The 17,871-nt window shown below is 34.9% G+C and overlaps 1 protein-coding gene across 1 annotated transcript in view; it reads right to left on the reverse strand.

Moving 5' to 3' along the window:
- Positions 1-17,871, reverse strand: part of LOC109601600 (UDP-N-acetylglucosamine--peptide N-acetylglucosaminyltransferase 110 kDa subunit) — a 30,557-nt gene that overhangs the window by 8,255 nt on the left and 4,431 nt on the right. The window contains exon 6 of the mRNA XM_049963471.1: positions 15,559-15,755. Coding sequence (XP_049819428.1) covers positions 15,559-15,755 — 197 coding nt within the window. The remainder of the gene's footprint in view (positions 1-15,558; positions 15,756-17,871) is intronic.

A 17,871-nucleotide genomic window follows, 5' to 3' on the forward strand; every position in this document is an offset into this window, starting at 1 on the left:
TCTACGTCATGTGCAACATTGTGATTTATGCGCGAGGTTATTGTGGTGGCGGGGTGTGAATTAGTTTCTGATGAGCCAAAACTGCACGCTGAAAATTTGACCCAAAAAACTGAGATTTATTAAAATGGAAACAGAAAAACAGGGGAACCGTTAAAAAAGTTACGCCGCCGTTTTCTTGGTTCCGAAGGTTTATTGCCCGAGTTCAAAAGCAATTTTCGAACGAATAAAACGATTTAACAAACGAGGAGCAAGTTAAATAAACCGGACTGATTACACTAGTGATTTTCCTATAAATTTTGACGCATTAAACCTGAAAATCCAACGATTATTTATGGAAACATTTTCGAACGATGAATTTTTTCAATTTCCGGAGTTGATCCGGGATTTTAGGGAACAATTCGACATGTAATAGACCTATCTGGTTAAATAAGCATTAAAATTAAAGATAACTGGATATTCTACAACATTCAATTATAAAGTTTTGAGGCTGGATAGTAGTTCAGATACTACCGATCTTAATAACTTGATAAAGGCAGCTTTTCGAGCAAAAATCGATGATGAATCTAATAGAAATCACTCTAAATTCTTTATGAATAAAATTTAATATTTAATTTCAATTGTATTAAAAAAGCTGAATTTTGGTCTGCCACTGTAAAATTTAGAATTTGTAGTTAAGATTTTTATTTTCAGTATTTATTGTTTTCGTATGTATATGTATTTAACTCCTGATTTCCATTAATTGCAACATGATACGTAAATTTTAGATATGGATTTTTGACCCATAAACTTCGTGTGAGAAAATCTATGTATGAAAATGTCGACAAAGCTACTCTGGAGTAATTTAATCATACCTTTTTCTGAAAATGAAAATAAAAATTTTTTCGTCAAACGCAAATAACTGACTTTTTTGCATTAAAATAATAACTTTATATGATAATAATAATAATAATAATAAAAATAATAATTATAATAAATATTCATTTTATTATGTATTTTATAGGTTTGAAAATGTTAGTTTCGAAAAAAAATGTACTTTGACAGTATATTTTTGTAATGGTTTAAATCAAACTTACATGATAAATTCACATTTATAACTTTCTATGTAAGTATTTTATTTAATAATTAGAAGTCATGATAATTCGATTTTTTTTTTTATTTTTGTCAAATCATGGTTCGAGTTATTGAAGTTGCTGCACATATATTAAATCTCTAATTATACTCAAAAATGCAGATGCAACTATAAAAATTGAAATTAAATTCAAAAATTCATTTTTCCAATAATGCCTTCATGAAAAAGTTATTTTCGTGTACACCAATGTTACAAAAAGTTACCTCTCATCGCAGAATTTTTTTCACGTGACCTAACATTAAAGCAACACCTACAGGAACACGTCCCGTGAACGTCCGACGAAATGAATGGGACCGATCTTCCGCCAAGTGAGAGAATCCCACGCGATTAGTTTAGTTTTTATTTAAAGATCTCGTTTTTTTTTTTATTTCTAATCGTGGCACAAACAGTTACATAAAACAGTTAATTGCAATCAGGACTGGATTTACAATTATGCAAAACGGGTGATTAGGTGCAAGATTAAAATGAAAAAGTTTGCTGGGAAATATAAATAGACTGTTTTGCATAATATCCGTATTATTTATGCGTTTTTGGAGGCGAGGAATGCACTTGCATTTTTGATAATGGGTTTCATTACTCTTTATTTGTGCCGGCTTTCCTATGTCTAAAACGTACAAAATGCTTTTTATTATTTAAATGTGAAAAATAAACGTCTGTAGCTTCCGCTGCAACTTTTTCTCTCTATGAAAGACGTCTGATAAACATTTCTCGACGATTAAAGTTTGTTTATTCGTTGGCTAAAGAAACAAAGTAAATCGACCATGATTGTAACACGATGACTGAATAAATAAACATTATTACCCAGCATTGAGTGAATATTGTTTATTTGTCTATTGCAAAAGCATCTAATTAGCAAGAGTTCGTGCTACCTGTTCAGTTTCTCTAAAGAAGTAGTGTAAAAGTATCAAAATAATTCGGCATTTGAATCCCTGCTTATTGTCGTTTACGTATACACGTGGTCGAACGCCGACTAGTGACAAATATCTACGTAGCTCCAGACGATCACAATAGTTGCAGCAACGTCCCGACGGCGTCCGGTCCGTTCCAAGACTGTCCCGACGCAACGACGTCGTCTCTCCGTGCAGAAGGAGCAAGAGAAAGCGTGTGCTTGTGTGCGATAGGATGGAAGGAAGAGGCGAGAGGAACGCGCGCGACAGTGGGTGAGCGTGAGTGTGCGGTCAAGAGTGTGTGGAGGAGGAGGCACTACTAAGAACTATTCTAGAGGCACTGGAAGGCGGCGTGCGACTGGAACGGCGGACGCGCCGACCCCGCCGGGGCCGGTGCAGTCGTCCGGTTGCTTAGCGACGGGGAGGCTGCGCCGGCGGACGCGACGGCGGCGTCGGCACTCACGATGACGACGACGACGCACTCCCGACGCCGCAACACCACCTGGTCTAATTACTGCCGGACGTGCATGCACTTTTTGTTTTTCGCTTCGGCCGCAGGTTTTGGCGGATGCGCCGGTTGCGGAAGTTTAATGATTAAATTGATACGGGTACCAATTTAGGTGCAACTAATTTCGTTGCCGAACAAACAACTAACCAACCGGTCCTTTTAGTTAATGGCCAGCAAATGGTAAACACAGACGCAAATAGTAACCACGAATGAAGGGATTCTAATCCCCTATACAATAATCCACCATAAACCTTCAATTAGTCAGATTAAAATTATGTCCCGGAATCACCGACACAATATACAACTTTAACAACACAATATACGGTAGTAATTTCGAAATTGGTTTTGTAGTAATTACGTGGTGTTATCTCGAGAACAACAAACGCAAATGATATAGATGGGGTTGTACGTCGTTAATGTGCGTTCTATATTGTACACACATTAAGTATCGATTTCAAATTAGCACACCTCTCCAATAGATGTTTACATAAAAAAGCCATCAAGTTTTACAAACAGCTTCCTTCTCTGACGTACCGAAAAACGTATTAGCAAGAAAATTGAACGTTTAGAGCAGGGAGGCAAATATTTACTTTATTTAATCAAAATCTAAAAATGTCTAGAAATTGCTTTTACACAATTACACCGGTTTGCGGAAATAAAATGGAAACTTTTTCTTGCATTTTTTCCGGGCAATTTATGTGCACTGAGCACGGGGAAGTTGCCAATTATTTTCTCATTTGGGCAATTTACCTACAAAGCAGTGTATGCGTTTCATTTATAATTTTATTAGAAACAACATCTAGAGTGAACGGGAAGCAGGATCGTATCCAATTTGTATTGATCAGATGAAAAATAGCTGAGTTAGGGATGATAAAATTTCAAGTTGTAAGGAATTTTTGACAATGTTTAGTTATCAAGTGAGTAATTTCCTTCAACAACAGATAATCCCATAACTCACATCTCTAATCGATAATACAAATAAATTAAATTTAAGATTTGTAGGCTGAGATAGAAAATAAAAAATACAATTTATGAGTGTTTTTGACGATATTAAGTTATTTTCGTCATATTTTTAATCATAGTCATATAAAAAATTTGAAATCTTAGCAGAACAAAAAAGAATATGAAATGAAATTTTATGTTGGAATAAAGGAAAAAATTGATAAAAGGTCTACGCAATTTGGTAGTTTTCGTAAAGTGAATATTATTTTTCTACTTATAAATAGTTCTAATCCATCACATAAAAAAATTTAGACCTTGGCAGACCAAGAGATGATATAAAATGAAATTTTCAGCTAAAATTATTAAAATAATAACCAATTTTTGGCGATTTTAAGTTATTTTTGTCAGTTAAATATTTCAAATAATAAATTATTCTAATTCACACTTAATAATATTCAAAAATTTAGGGCCTTAGCAGACCAAGGGAGGATATAAATTGAAATATTTTACTGGAAAAAAGAAAAAAATTGATGCAATTTTCATTCGTTTCATTATATTATGGAAATGTAATGTTAAAAAAGAGAAAAAAGCTGATGAAAGTTCAAGTTTTATGCAATTTTTGACAATCTTTGCAATATTTTTTATTAATTTTATTTTAAAACTTTAACCCTATTTTCCATTTCTTCGTCTTTACGCGTCGATACAACAACGATGCCGAACAAAGGAAATTGCACTCGACCTGTCGCAAACCACTGAACGTTTCCAAAGACGTAGATCACCATCAAACCCTGGGGGCAACGCGATCGTCGCTTAGATCCTAATTTTCGACGATCGAGGACCCAAAACTCGCGACGACGATCGATGTTCCCGCACAAACCGAGTTAGTCGCAGCGTCCGGACCATCAATCCAGAAGACAAGGATTCGGTTTTACTCGAATCAAAGGTATTAGTGATGACGGCCGAAGGAACCGTCATTCCGCTTCCGGCTTCGACGTCCTCCAGAATCTTATAAGCTCGTGGATAATGAGGTTACAACAAGACGAGAATTGTTTCTATTTTAATCCGTTAAATAATTTAAACTGGAGACATAACACGATGATTAATTGGGAACGAAACAAGATTCCCTGCGGAATAATCCGACTGTGGGTTTGTGTGGTGATTTCATTTATTATGCGTGAATTCTGTAGTGCAAATTTCCAATTTCCGAGAGTAAATGCAGCATCCAATGGAGATTCGAGCCGCCAATCTTCAGTCTAATGGACCGAATGCGATTTGGTAAATCAGTTACTGGGTTCGATATTGCGTTGGTTACAAATTGAATGTACTTTTAAAAAGAGTGCTTCTCTTTTATTGTTCATTTTTATTCGTGTCTCGTGTGTGTGACAAAGCTAAAAATTGGTCACATATTATATTTTGTGGTTTCCACCGGTTATGACTGAACAATTCGAAGCGTCTAGACAGGGATGCTTTAACAAAAAAATCCATTATCCATTAAAAACGCTTTTAGTAAAGATTGGAACACTTAAAGCTTTTTCAGATCAAATATTTTATTACAAAAGTCATCCATAATTCAAATACTCCTCCTAATGAAGCATGATTTCCATTTTGTGAAGGGCACTCAAATTGTTTCAAAATCGAGTTAATTGCAGACTAAATATTGATTTTTAATATAGCTACAGCCCAGACACAGTTAATATCATAAACGGAGGCAACATGGCCTTCCTAAAGTATTATTTAGAGATGGAGCGTGATTATAATTAGATGGAGTACGTTAAAAAATTGCTTAATGGAAAAAGCAATTCGTGTAAGATTACATAAAACCGCACTTTAATGAAATAGGAATCGTTTTGAATAATAAATTCAAGTCCTTGGCCCAATTTACCAAACAAAACGAATGCTTCGAACGGCAGAAAGAAAATTACATGCTAGGTACAAATACTCTCAAATTATTGGCTTCTAAATCGAGACCAATTTACCCCACTTCAAAGCCTTCGACATTCAAATTAAAGTAACTTGCTCCAAAATTGTTCTAATTTAAAAAATATAATCACAAACACAGAACAGCTAATAAATTTCTTAAAGCGTCCCACCGACCCTTTGAACCTGGCAGCTCGACAAACAAATTAAAGATTCAGTACGACTCCCGGATTAGCCCGGCCCCAGATTGCAGATGAGCCGCCACAGCCTCTTTGGCACCGGATCAGGTATTCGTTGCGGGTAACGCGCTACTTAAATTTATTTGCGATTCCCATTAAAAATTTTAAAACCGGCAACAAAAAACCAAACTCGATTTACGTGGAAATTGCCTTTTTTCTGTTTCGTTTTCAACACGTCGATCGCCGTCCATTATCGACGCAACAAATGGAGACGAGATAAAGCGGGTTTTAATTTTTGGTCGTGTGGGAGTGTGGACAGCTGTGTTGTTTCAGGGAATTTAATTTTAATTTTGTTGTGTAATTAATTATTCACAATTTTAAATTAATTTCGGATGCTCTGTTCAGTTAAGGGGATTAATTATCAACCCTTCGAAGGCAAAACAAACCGGACAGAATATGCTCATTTACATTAGCCGTCAGGAATTACAAGAAAAGACAAAACGACTGCAGGAATTACGGCATCAAGGATATTAGCAGCTTTAATTAACAAACACTTTTCAACTTGATTAGAAAGCGATTAAGGATCCACTCGCCTCAACTAACTGATTAAAATACACTAGGCTTAGAGTAGAAAAACAAGTGCTCTAAGAGTATTTCTAATTACTCGCGTTCGAGAACTTTCAGCAACTTGAGGAAAAGAACAAACAAGAAACGTGAGATAAGTCAAGGGTTAAAAGCCCACTGCACTTTCTGGTCCTTAGAAGATTTATGGTGTGTGTGGACGTGTGTACTTTTCAGAATTGTTAAGTTTTAAAACAATTCCATTAATTTCGCTGACAGGACCCAATCTGGGTGATAAATAAAAGTACCTTCATAAATCATTCTTTTGTTATGAATGTGCGAAACAGTTAAGCATCATGAAACAATTTGCAATGCTAATGCTTTCACCCCCATTTTTACGACACACTTTCCTACTGGGTCGTCATAAAATTTAACTAACTTACGTACTGTTTCGTTATTTTTAGTGTTGATGTTAAATAGGCGAGGCTAAGAAAAAAAGATTTACCCAGAATCGATACGGGGAACTACCAGAATGGAATTTTAAGAGAATCCTTGAATAGACCGACATATTAAAGTGAATGTGCACATATTTGCCGGATGGAAATCCCGGCCTTGGTACCAACACCTGGCCCAATAAGATTCCAGTAACAACTTGCCCTAACTCGCAGTTTAAGATGACAAAATTAGGAAATGTGACTGCAGCAATAATCGTAAAGAAACTGTCCCAAAATAGGGAAACTTCTGACTACCCATATTGATTTCGGTGCCAGATTCTCGAATGTGTTTTGTGTGTCGGTATGTAAATGTATCGACCGGGCCGAAATTCGTAAATGATTTAGGACTGACGTAATCACGATGGGAAAAGTCGGGAGTGCGAAACTAGACATGATGAGATATTAGCTTCGATTCGCGGTTAATTTGGTACGATGTCACGAACAACGGCCACTTGAACAAGATGAAATTGACGGGACGAATGCGTTAGTTTCGATTCACGGGCTAATTTAGTCTTGTCTAGGACACAAAAGGGGGGAAATTAAATGCAATAGGCGTGGTGTGTAGGGTGGATTTACGCAATAACGGTGAAATTTCATTTGTGGAATTGTGTTTCGTTTATGTAAATCGGGTAAAAGAATGTCTCTTAAAATGTTTTAACAAGGAAACAATAAAAATTCCTTTCGTCTTCTGTCATCTTAAAATTCGTATCTCGCAGCGGGAATCCAGTCAGATTGTATTATGAAAATATTCGGGAAATGATTCCGAGTAAAAAACAGCTTTATTTCCGGGAACCGAGAGAAAAACTGCTGAAGTTTTTAATAACCTGTCTAAGAAATAAAAACATCTTTGTGGTCTCATTATTCAGGTCGTACGTGGGTTGAGTGAAAAATAATTTATAAATTCTGATCGGGTTGGAAGGTTATCGATTGAGGATTGAAATTAATGGATTAATAATTGGAGATAATTGTGGCCTGAAAAATATTGCATTTTAAATGAGTTTCATAATCTGGTTATTTTATAATTTGTTATCGGATGACCAATTAATTAAATTAATGAACGCAATTTAAAATGGTAATTACATTACGACTGGTAGTTTATTTAAGAATTAACACAAACTTAAATAAATTGTAAAAAGTGTATGAAATGAGATATAAAATAATTACACAAGTTTATAATTTCTTCATTTTCTAAATTGATCATTCTGGTTATTTTAGACTTGTTAATTTAACTGTGAACTTGTTTAGTCAATATATATTAATAAAATAACTATAGAAGGTGATAATTATTCATTTCTTAATTGATAATTATGGTTATTTTATAATTTGTTATTGAATATTGATATTTAACCAATACAATTTAATTCAATAAAATAATTTTAGATAATAATTGTTCATTTCTTAATTGGTAATTTTGGTTATTTTATAATTTGTTACAGAATTATTGACACCAGACTAATACAATTTTAAATGAATAACAATAAAAACAAAGTAATTGTAGACAATGATAATTTTTTCAAATTCAAAATTGATAATTCTGATTATTTTATAATTTGTTATGAATAATGAATATTTAACTAATACAATTTAGAGAGAAGAACACCATTAGTATATTTAAAAATTCAATAATATAATTTTAGGTGATAATTTTTCATTTCCTAATTGATAATTTTGGTTATTTTATAATTTTTTACAAAATGATAGACAACTGACTAATCAATTGATAATTTCATCAAATTATAAATTGATAATTCTGATTATTTTATAGTTTGTTATTGAATAATGGATATATAACTAATACAGTTTATAGTGAAAAACACCATTAGTTTATTTAAAAATTTCATTATCCAAAATCAAATAAAATTGTAAAAATTATGAAATAAGATTTTAATAAAATAATTTTTATTACCTAATTGATAATTTTAGTTATTTTATAATTTGTCACAGAATAACAGACAACTGACTAATACAATTTTAAATGAGTAAGAATAATAATAAAATAATTGTAGACAATGATAATTTTTTCAAATTATAAATTGATAATTCTAACTACTTTGTATTTTGTTATTGAATAATGGATATTTAACTAATACAATTTAGAGTGAAAAACACCATTAGTTTATTTAAAAATTGCATCATACAAAATCAAATAAAATTGTTAGAAATTACGATATAATAAACCAATAAAATTTTAGTCGATACAACTTTAAATGAGTAACAATAATAATAAAATATCTGTAGACGATGATAATTTGTTAATATAAAACTTCTTAGACTAGGTTAGGTTATTTTGTGATTTGTTCTTGATTCATAGACTATTAAATTAATATACTACAAAATAAATAAGCCAAAATGTATTTTAAAAATATATATACAAAATTATTATGTATAAAAATATTATATGTGGAGAATTCAAAACAATTGTTGAAAGACGATAGTTTCCTCGCTTGCTAAATTGAAAATTTCAACATAATTCTTCACTTTCCATGCATATCGAATTCGAATAGAGTTCGTGAACAATAATCCCTTCCTACATCATTTATTTCACTTCCATATCTGCGAAATTCCCTCCAGAGTGTACACACAATGCACGACCGGATCTCCCCGAAACGCGAAATGAAAATCCACCCAGTGCCTCACTCTCCGAAGGGAGAACAAAACGGCCAGATCTAATACAACGTACAACGGCCCCGAGCTCCGGATTAATCCGTTCCAAGTCGCGATATGCCACTTTTGTTTCGAGCCCGGGACCGGATCCTGAATGTCCCGCGGACGCGCCAATCAATATGCGTTTGCCCGCAGTGCAAAATGCAACAGTCGCAAAGCACTCCCGGTGTTTTCATCGGGATGAAATATAATAACAGCAATAACCGACGGTGCACAAATTTCGGAGGAAAGTTTATTGTGACGGGGCCATTTTACGATTAAATGTGCCGGGTTTGCATTCAATTTTGCCACCAGTAATTACATTTGGCCACGGTCGACACGCCAGATTTGCAATAAAAACGCCACGTTGCGTATAAATCACAAGCACCAACAATTTTTGTTCTAATTTGTACCTTTTTCCACGCAGCCATAGATTTTCCAAGCACATACCGACACATAATTACCGTAATACTATTTTTTTATTTGTAGTGCACTGAGTTTAAGTGTTTGTGGCTCGACACTTATCGGTAACATTTATTTTTGCGAGGTCAATTTGTGCTCATTGAGAAAACTAAGCACGATGCTTGCTGGCTAATACACAATATTGATCACGTCATTTTGCCCAATAAAACAACGCAACAATAAACGTAAACATATTGAAAAAACAAACGGCGTAAAATGGAAAAAGACTGGTTTTACACAACAAACAAGACCTGGCTGTATTGTATGCGTTTAGATAACATTATTTTAAACTACCTTGGATTAGATTTACAAGCTCAAGGCTTTCGTTGAAATTGCAACAGTGCATCTTCACTGCGCTACATTCAATTATGCCCGCAGTTATAAATTCACCCATTTAACGCCTCACTCGAGATTTAAATCCCAACTTTCAACCTTGTAAATCACATTCAAGTCCGATTTTAGTAGTAACACGTAGACGATGCTGAAATTAAAGTTATAATTGCACAGATAACTTAAAATAACAGTCATAACTGTGAGATAATGGCGGAGTTATGGCCCACCCCTCCAGACTAATTGTCCCACTTTTCTTTATTAAAACAACAAAAGCTCTGTTTTCTCCTTTTGTTCCATATATTCCCACCCACGTCACAAAAACGCCCGTTGATCATCACGCTGAAAGAACTCCTAACAAACTTACGTCCGGCGATTCCGGGCAGTTAAGCTTCGAAAGTCGATCGTCACTCCGTGCCCCGGACAGTTTATAAATGGCAGAAATTTTTCACTCGTCCCCCCACAATGTACGAAAACAATGCCGGCGGGGTGTTTTAAATGCAACGGTCGGGGCGATAAAAATGTGAAATTAATGTCGGACAAAACAAACAATTAATATCGCTGATCGTAAAGCAATGGCGTTTTTCGCCGAGTTATTGATTGAGTTATACAATTATCCTGTTGTTTATCCTTTCTCCCATTCCCACGCATTTCCAGCTCCATCGTTCTAATTACTAAATACGTGCCTCCAATTTTCCAACGTAGATCTAATTTTTTCTCTCGAAGCGTAACAATGGGGCCATTAAGGGGGCGGCTTGTGTCGCTCATTGTCACAGAACCCTCCAGACGTTAGATTTAATTGGCCCCCTAAATTCCGAGTCTAGTCGAGATAAGACAAATCGTACAATTACTTTCCACTGTCGGTTGCTTAACAATCATGTGGCTATGATTTATGCTCCCGCAGCAGCCGAATCATAAACACTAATTCTAATGAGACAAGGAAATATGAATTTTAATGGATGAAAAGCCCAGTTTCCCATTAACATGCTGCGTATAAATAAAAAACGTAGAAACTCATATTTTATGAGTTACACTCGAGTGTATTGTGACGTGGGAACTTTATATTTAGAACAAAAACTGTTGTTAAGCAGTTAGACGTTGTATAAAGTGTTTATATCTCAAACAAATTGGTTTAATGTATTTTACAGCACAAGGACAACGGTTTTATTTACTACACACTTTCATTCAACGTAATCCAGGAATTTAAGAAAAAGCTGGGTCTCATCCGAAACACTTGCGTTTAGGGTTGAAAAACTGGGTCACAGTGATTTACAATCGGATTAAGAAAATTCACGTGGAAGGGGGGGGGAATGCAAGTTGGGAAATGCGGTTCACATTTTTGCCAGAGTCGAAAAATTTTAGCAGGAAGATTGAATGGACAATAAAGGAAACTTGGAGCAAAATAGACCCTTAATTGGAGTGATAACTCAATAATCCGACAAGTAACTTAATAATTTTTTGTGCAATAATAGATAAAGGTTGATTTACAAACCTATCCTCGCACTAACCCTAACCACCAGCTGTGAGTTAACAGGGTTAAAGTGGGTCAGTGGAAGATTTATTGTGTCGAATTGAGTAACTATACGTAGAAGTGGTGGAATGCAAGTCAACGTTTTCGACAACGTTCAGGAATTGTGGCATCAAGATTGAAAACAGGAAGCAGGGTGTATTAGATCTGAAAACAAATAGCCATCTATCCAAAGTTTGTCGAAACTGGTGACTTAATATCGACTGCATTGCCACACAAAACGTTTCCAAAACTTTATCAATATGTTGCAGTAAAAAAGCAGATTAAAAAGTCTTATTTATTCCCAGCTTTTTTTATCTCAAATATTACTAAACAAAATATTGAATGTTTTTTTGTTGGATTATCTTTCTGTTGAGATTTAATAATAAAAGTTTTCAACAAAAACCACAATATTTTCAAGTGTTTATAAATAACCTTGTTTTTCTTATTGTCTGGAACTTCGCCATCAAAGAAATCAGTCTTGGGACACGACCCAAAATCAATATTTGCCATAAAACCCGGGTCAATGCATCGCCATGTGGAATGCGTCAAATCTAACGACATTCCGATAACAAACAAGACTGCAAAATTGAGAAAAACAAGTATAATTCACAATCTTATGTTACATTACTAAGCTTTATGGTTGGACAAAAGTCTTGATGACACAAACAGAATCGCCATTCTGCATCAAATATCACTGAGGGCTCGAGTAGCATTCAAAAACATGAAACTAGGGAATTACTGTTTTGCTGCTACACGCAGAACTGGAACCATTCATATTCATTTTAATAGCCACATAATATATAAACCTGGAAGGGCGTGCATTATGTTAAGACCCTTAAGATGAAATTTTCAGCTCAGCCCGTGACACCAGGATTTAAACCGGAATGGTTTTTCCTCGTAATGGAGTCCAGTCTCTCCTTATCAGTGACAAGGAATTCTGATAGAAAGATTAAATGGATAATAAATAAAACTGAGAACAAAATAGACCCTTAATTGGAATGATAACTCAATAACCCGACAAATAACTTATAATTGTTTGTGCAATAGGTAAAGGTTGATTTACAAACCCATCCACGCACTAACCCTAACCACCAGCTGTGAGTTAACACGGTTAAACTGGGTCAGTGGAAGATTTATTGTGTCGAATTGAGTAACTCTACGTGGAAGTGGTGGAATGCAAGTCAACATATTCGACAACGTTCAAGAATTGTGGCATCAAGATTGAAAACAGGAAGTAGGGTGTATTAGATTGGAAAACAAATAACCATCTGTCCAAAACCTGTCGAAACTGGTGACTTAATATCGACTGCATTTCCACACAAAATGGTTTCAAAACTTTATCAATATGTTGCAGCAAAAGGGAAGATTAAAAAGAGTTATTTGTTTCCCCTTTTTTATCTCAAATAATACCAAACAAAAAATTGATAAGATTTTCTGATGGATTATTCTTGTGTTGAGATTTAATAATAAAAGTTTTCAACAAAAAGCACTCAATTTGAAGTGTTTATAAAAGAAACCTTGTTTTTCTTATTGTCTGGAAGTTCGCCATCAAGAAATCACACTAGGGACGCTATCCAAAATCAATATTTGCCATAAAACTCAGGTCAATGCATCGCCATGTGGAATGCATCAAATCTAACGACATTCCGATAACAAACAAGAGCGCAAAATTGAGAAAAGCATGCATAATTCAAAATCTTACGTTTCATTATCAAGTTTTATCGTAGAACAAAAGTCCTGACAACACAAACAGCACCGCCATTCCGTATCAAATATCACCGGGGGGGCTCGAGTAGCATTCAAAAACATGAAACTAGGGAATTAATGTTTTGCTGCTCCACGCAGAACCAGATCCATTCATATTCATTTTGATAGCGACATAATCTAAACCTGGAAGGGCGTGCGTTATGTAAGACCCTTAAAGTGGAATTTTCATCCCCGACTGTGACACAGAGAAACTCAGGCTTAACCCCCCGAAACGGTTTTTCCTTGGAGCGGAATCATCGCTATCGCGGCTGGCGCACGAGTTACCAAACGTAACGAGATTATCAACGGTAGATTGAGCAAGCCTTATTTAAAGGTTAAAGGGGGTCGAAACATGTGAACGATGTGGGAGCCTAAAAATGTTGAATTTATAACGCGAACCCGCGTATAGAATGAAGCTCTTTAATTAATATAATGAACCCAGTTACGTTCCAACTTAATTGGGGCATTTTTCTTTCGCGTTATAAACAACCATCATTATGTTGTGGATCTCACGCAATCTCAGGTTTACAATTAATCGAAGCACGGATATTAAAAGAAGCCTCGCAAGTCTTTTTAACGTTGGAAAAACACGTTAGTTTCCATTACACAAAATACAGGAATTCGGTGTAAACACACAAATAATAATGAATTTATAACACGTACTCGAGTTACGTTGAATTCAGGTCAATTAGTTGTTTACGTATGAAGTCTCCGCAAAAGCTAGCTCATCGGCACACAAAATTTCCGGTCGAATTTTAATTATAAAGTTTTGTGTGCTAGATGTCAATATTGAAATTTTTAAGTTGACCGTTTTATTGAATAAAAAAACCGCTCAAACTTCCTAATGAAAAATCCTAAGTTCCCTATTATCATCAAAGTAATTAATAAATGCAAAAAACCGAATTTAATCTTGCGCTCTCAAGTTACTCGGGCCAAAAAAAATATATAATAAAAGGGATAAAATCTCCAGACGAGGAATTTAATCCCATTACGCATTTTCAATATGCAGTTTTGCCTCGAATTGTTTCAGAGACGTTTTAAGGCGCGGGGCGACGAGTTCGCGAAGTTTTAATTCGAAATTTACACAGCACCTGTTTTCAGTGTGTAATGAAAAAGGTCAGCTTGAAACAAGAGTCAATTAGCTTGAAATAGGAGCCTCACAATGTAAACAAATTTACATTTACTTAAGAATCTCTCTAACACTTTATGTAGATCGTAATTTAAGATTTAAATTCAAAGAGTTTTATGTACTTTAAAAGTTCTTCTTTGTCTGAATTATTTAATTAATATTTCGCGATTAAAATACATGATGGACATCCCAAGGTTTATACAACATCCATAAATGAGGAGTGTTCATGCAAGACACGACGTCTTCACTTTTTTATTTAAAATGAAAATTCTACTTATTCAATTGACTTCATCAAAACTCTTAAAAAACAAATATACTTCATGTAAATCTGTATAAAATAATAAATATATCATAAATCAGACATATCCACTTTTTTATTTAAAATCAAAATAAATCTTGATTATTTTTTCTGAATTCTATCAGTTATTTCCATTAGAATTTTTTAAAAGTAAGTATATCCATTTAAACTTGAACGACAGTTTTTTTAAATTTTAATTAAATTAAAATTTAATTAATTAACATTTTAAGTAATTGTTCATGTCACAAGTTGTTTCTGTGTTATCAAATCTTTAGAAAAATATATTGTTGATAAAAATTACTCTTACTCAATTACAATAAAATTATATTAATTACTACATTAATGAGCATATCATAAGACAAAAAATCCCATTCAACCAATAATCTCAATCAGAATTTTTTTAATTCATAATTTTTCTCTTCTCTTTGTATTATGTAACAATATTTTAAACTGTTGTTCATGTTGCTATTTATTTCTGTGTGATATTTTGTCTCAGACATACGTCTGTCTGATTGATAAAAATCACTATTACATTAAAATCACTTTAATTACTAAATTAATGAGCATATCACAAGACACAAAAATTCCATACATCTTCCCTTTTTTTATTTAAAATTATAGAATTGTGAAATTTTTGAAAATTTTTCTTGGATTTTACCATTTTTTTTTTAGTTTTACTTTATAATAATGTTTTAAACAATTGTTAATACATATTTTAAATAGTAATAAATAATTTTGTTGTTCACAATTTTTTCTATGAAGACATAACATTGCGATTGCATGAACGCCCCCCAAATAAAGTAGAAAAAAAACCGTGACTCACCGATCGAAGATCCTCGCCTCCTTCAACACGTTGCCGAGATTGATGAACGCATCGAGGAAATTCTGATCCAATCCGACTGCCTTCTCGAAGTGATGGATCGCCAGCCAGATCTCGCCCTGCGCGTTGAACACGCAGCCCAGGTTGCTCCAGGCCACGGCGAAATCGGGCCTGGTCTCTATCGCCTTCAGGTAACATGCCTAGAGAACAACGGGCGAGAACGCCTATGTTAGACGGGCCTAACTGCACACAGTGCGTAAAGCGCGCGTTCGCTAGCGTGTCCAAACACAATAATCGTGCGTGGTTCTTTTCGTTACCGAAAAAGAATGCGCAACACAATTTATTTTTTTGATATCGGGACCTCCCGCCGTCGGTTCCGTCGCTCGCTGCGCACACGGCGTCCCGGCAAGGGTGCGCGGCTGCGCAGACGTGCCGGGGCGCGTGTCATGAGGTCGGTACTCGATGCTACGCCAAATGCGCCAAAACTACGCCAGCAAATGTAACTAATTAAACGTCGGGTGGACGCGGTGCATCGTCCAGGTTGGTGGTAATAAAATATTCTGTGAAATTTTAAAGAGATCGATGAAAAGTAATGGAAGGCGAAATGTGCGGGGGCGTTGCACATAAACTTACTGACCTACATCCATAAATAGTGCTTTCGCTTAGCAGTAAATCACAAATATGGAGTCAAAGGGGCGACATATTTCATGTAGTTTACGATGAAAAACGGCCCCTGAAGGGCCAATATTTTTCAATATCGTTAAGGATTGCATAAAAATTTAATGGGGTGAATTATTTGTCATAAAGTTAAGTGACGCCCCAACAGTTACTAATTTATGTCCACCAGTTATGTCGATGCACCGACACCGCGACATTCTTACGCAAACAGCGTCCCTCTTTCTCTCGTGCCAAAGTCGAAATAGTGCTCTCCAATCTACGGATAATCATACGTGTCTGGTCCGGAAACAAAACGGAAATAACATAATATAAGATAAAATAAGTCGGGGAATAAGTTACGCATGCGCCTTCTCTCGTCTGGTAAATCAAAATCAAAAAAATTCGGTCGAGGAGGCCCCTTGAACACTCCGATACCTAAAAACAACAAGAGACCACCGCATTCGCTTGCGTACATTACCTGACACTAAGCCCAACGTTTACCATATTGTCTGCCAGGGGACGAACGAAACATCTGCCACATACCTGTGTTATCGTACACCAACAGTAATACCATTAGTCAGTATTCTAACTTCATTTGTAACATATTAAATAAATTGGATAAATTTCATCATAGTTTTGTTTTCTGGTTTATTTTTTATTTATTTATTTATTTCGATGGTTTGTTTAAGGATGCAGCCTCGAACGGAATATCACCAAAACAACTGGAATAGGTTACTTCTTTTCGACACAAGTTTAAAACCTACAACTCGATTTTATCAGTTAATGCTTTAGTAAAACTGGTGGATTGTTAGATGGATCATTTAAAAATTGACTTCAAACTTTGTTATCCTTCCCAGCTTTTATTTTAAATTAGTATTTCCATGTCTCATGCCGTGTACTTTGAACGTTATTAATTATTAACTTACTAGATGAATTTTTAATTTTAACAGTAGTTATTCCATTTAAAATTGGTGAAATCCTGTTTAGAACTTCGTTAGTAAATTACTTTGGGTAAGGAAAGGAATACAATGAATGAAAATGATGTCAAAAAATTTAACAAACGATAAATTTGCAAATTCTTTGAATAATTCTGTAAGAAAAACATTAGGTTATTTCCTGTGACGCTTAATTGGTAATTGTCCTTGCCACAAGCCATTTCTGTGACTTCCAGAGTATTATCCAATGCCTTTAAACCAATACAGAAGACTGGCTTGTGACAAGTGAATATGCAAGAGTCACTATCTGGCCGACATTTTTCAAAACCAAAGTAATAAATGCATTCTACGCAACTGCCGCCCTGAAATTTAAAGTTAACCAATGATTAAGTCAATCTCGTCACTTCAGTTTAACTTTCAACCTAAAAACCCATTGATGAAATAAAAGATTGACGGTTAATCACTGGCCAGAAAACAATACAAAACTCAAATGCAAAAATAATCAATAGCTAATAGAAGAACTAAAACGCCATATGCCATAGGAAAAATAAATATACCCAATAAGTTACGCACAAGCCGCAAATACACTTTTTTGTCCTTGGAGTTATCAGTCCTGGAATTACCCAAAAATTACGCATAAATATTGTCGCAAAGCGCCTAGAAAACTGTCGGCCAAAACGTTCCAACACCGAGTATTTCTGAAGCAATCACACGCAAAACGGTG

The sequence above is a fragment of the Aethina tumida genome, chromosome 2 (assembly GCF_024364675.1).
Source record: "Aethina tumida isolate Nest 87 chromosome 2, icAetTumi1.1, whole genome shotgun sequence".
NCBI classification, from domain to species: Eukaryota; Metazoa; Arthropoda; class Insecta; order Coleoptera; family Nitidulidae; genus Aethina; species Aethina tumida.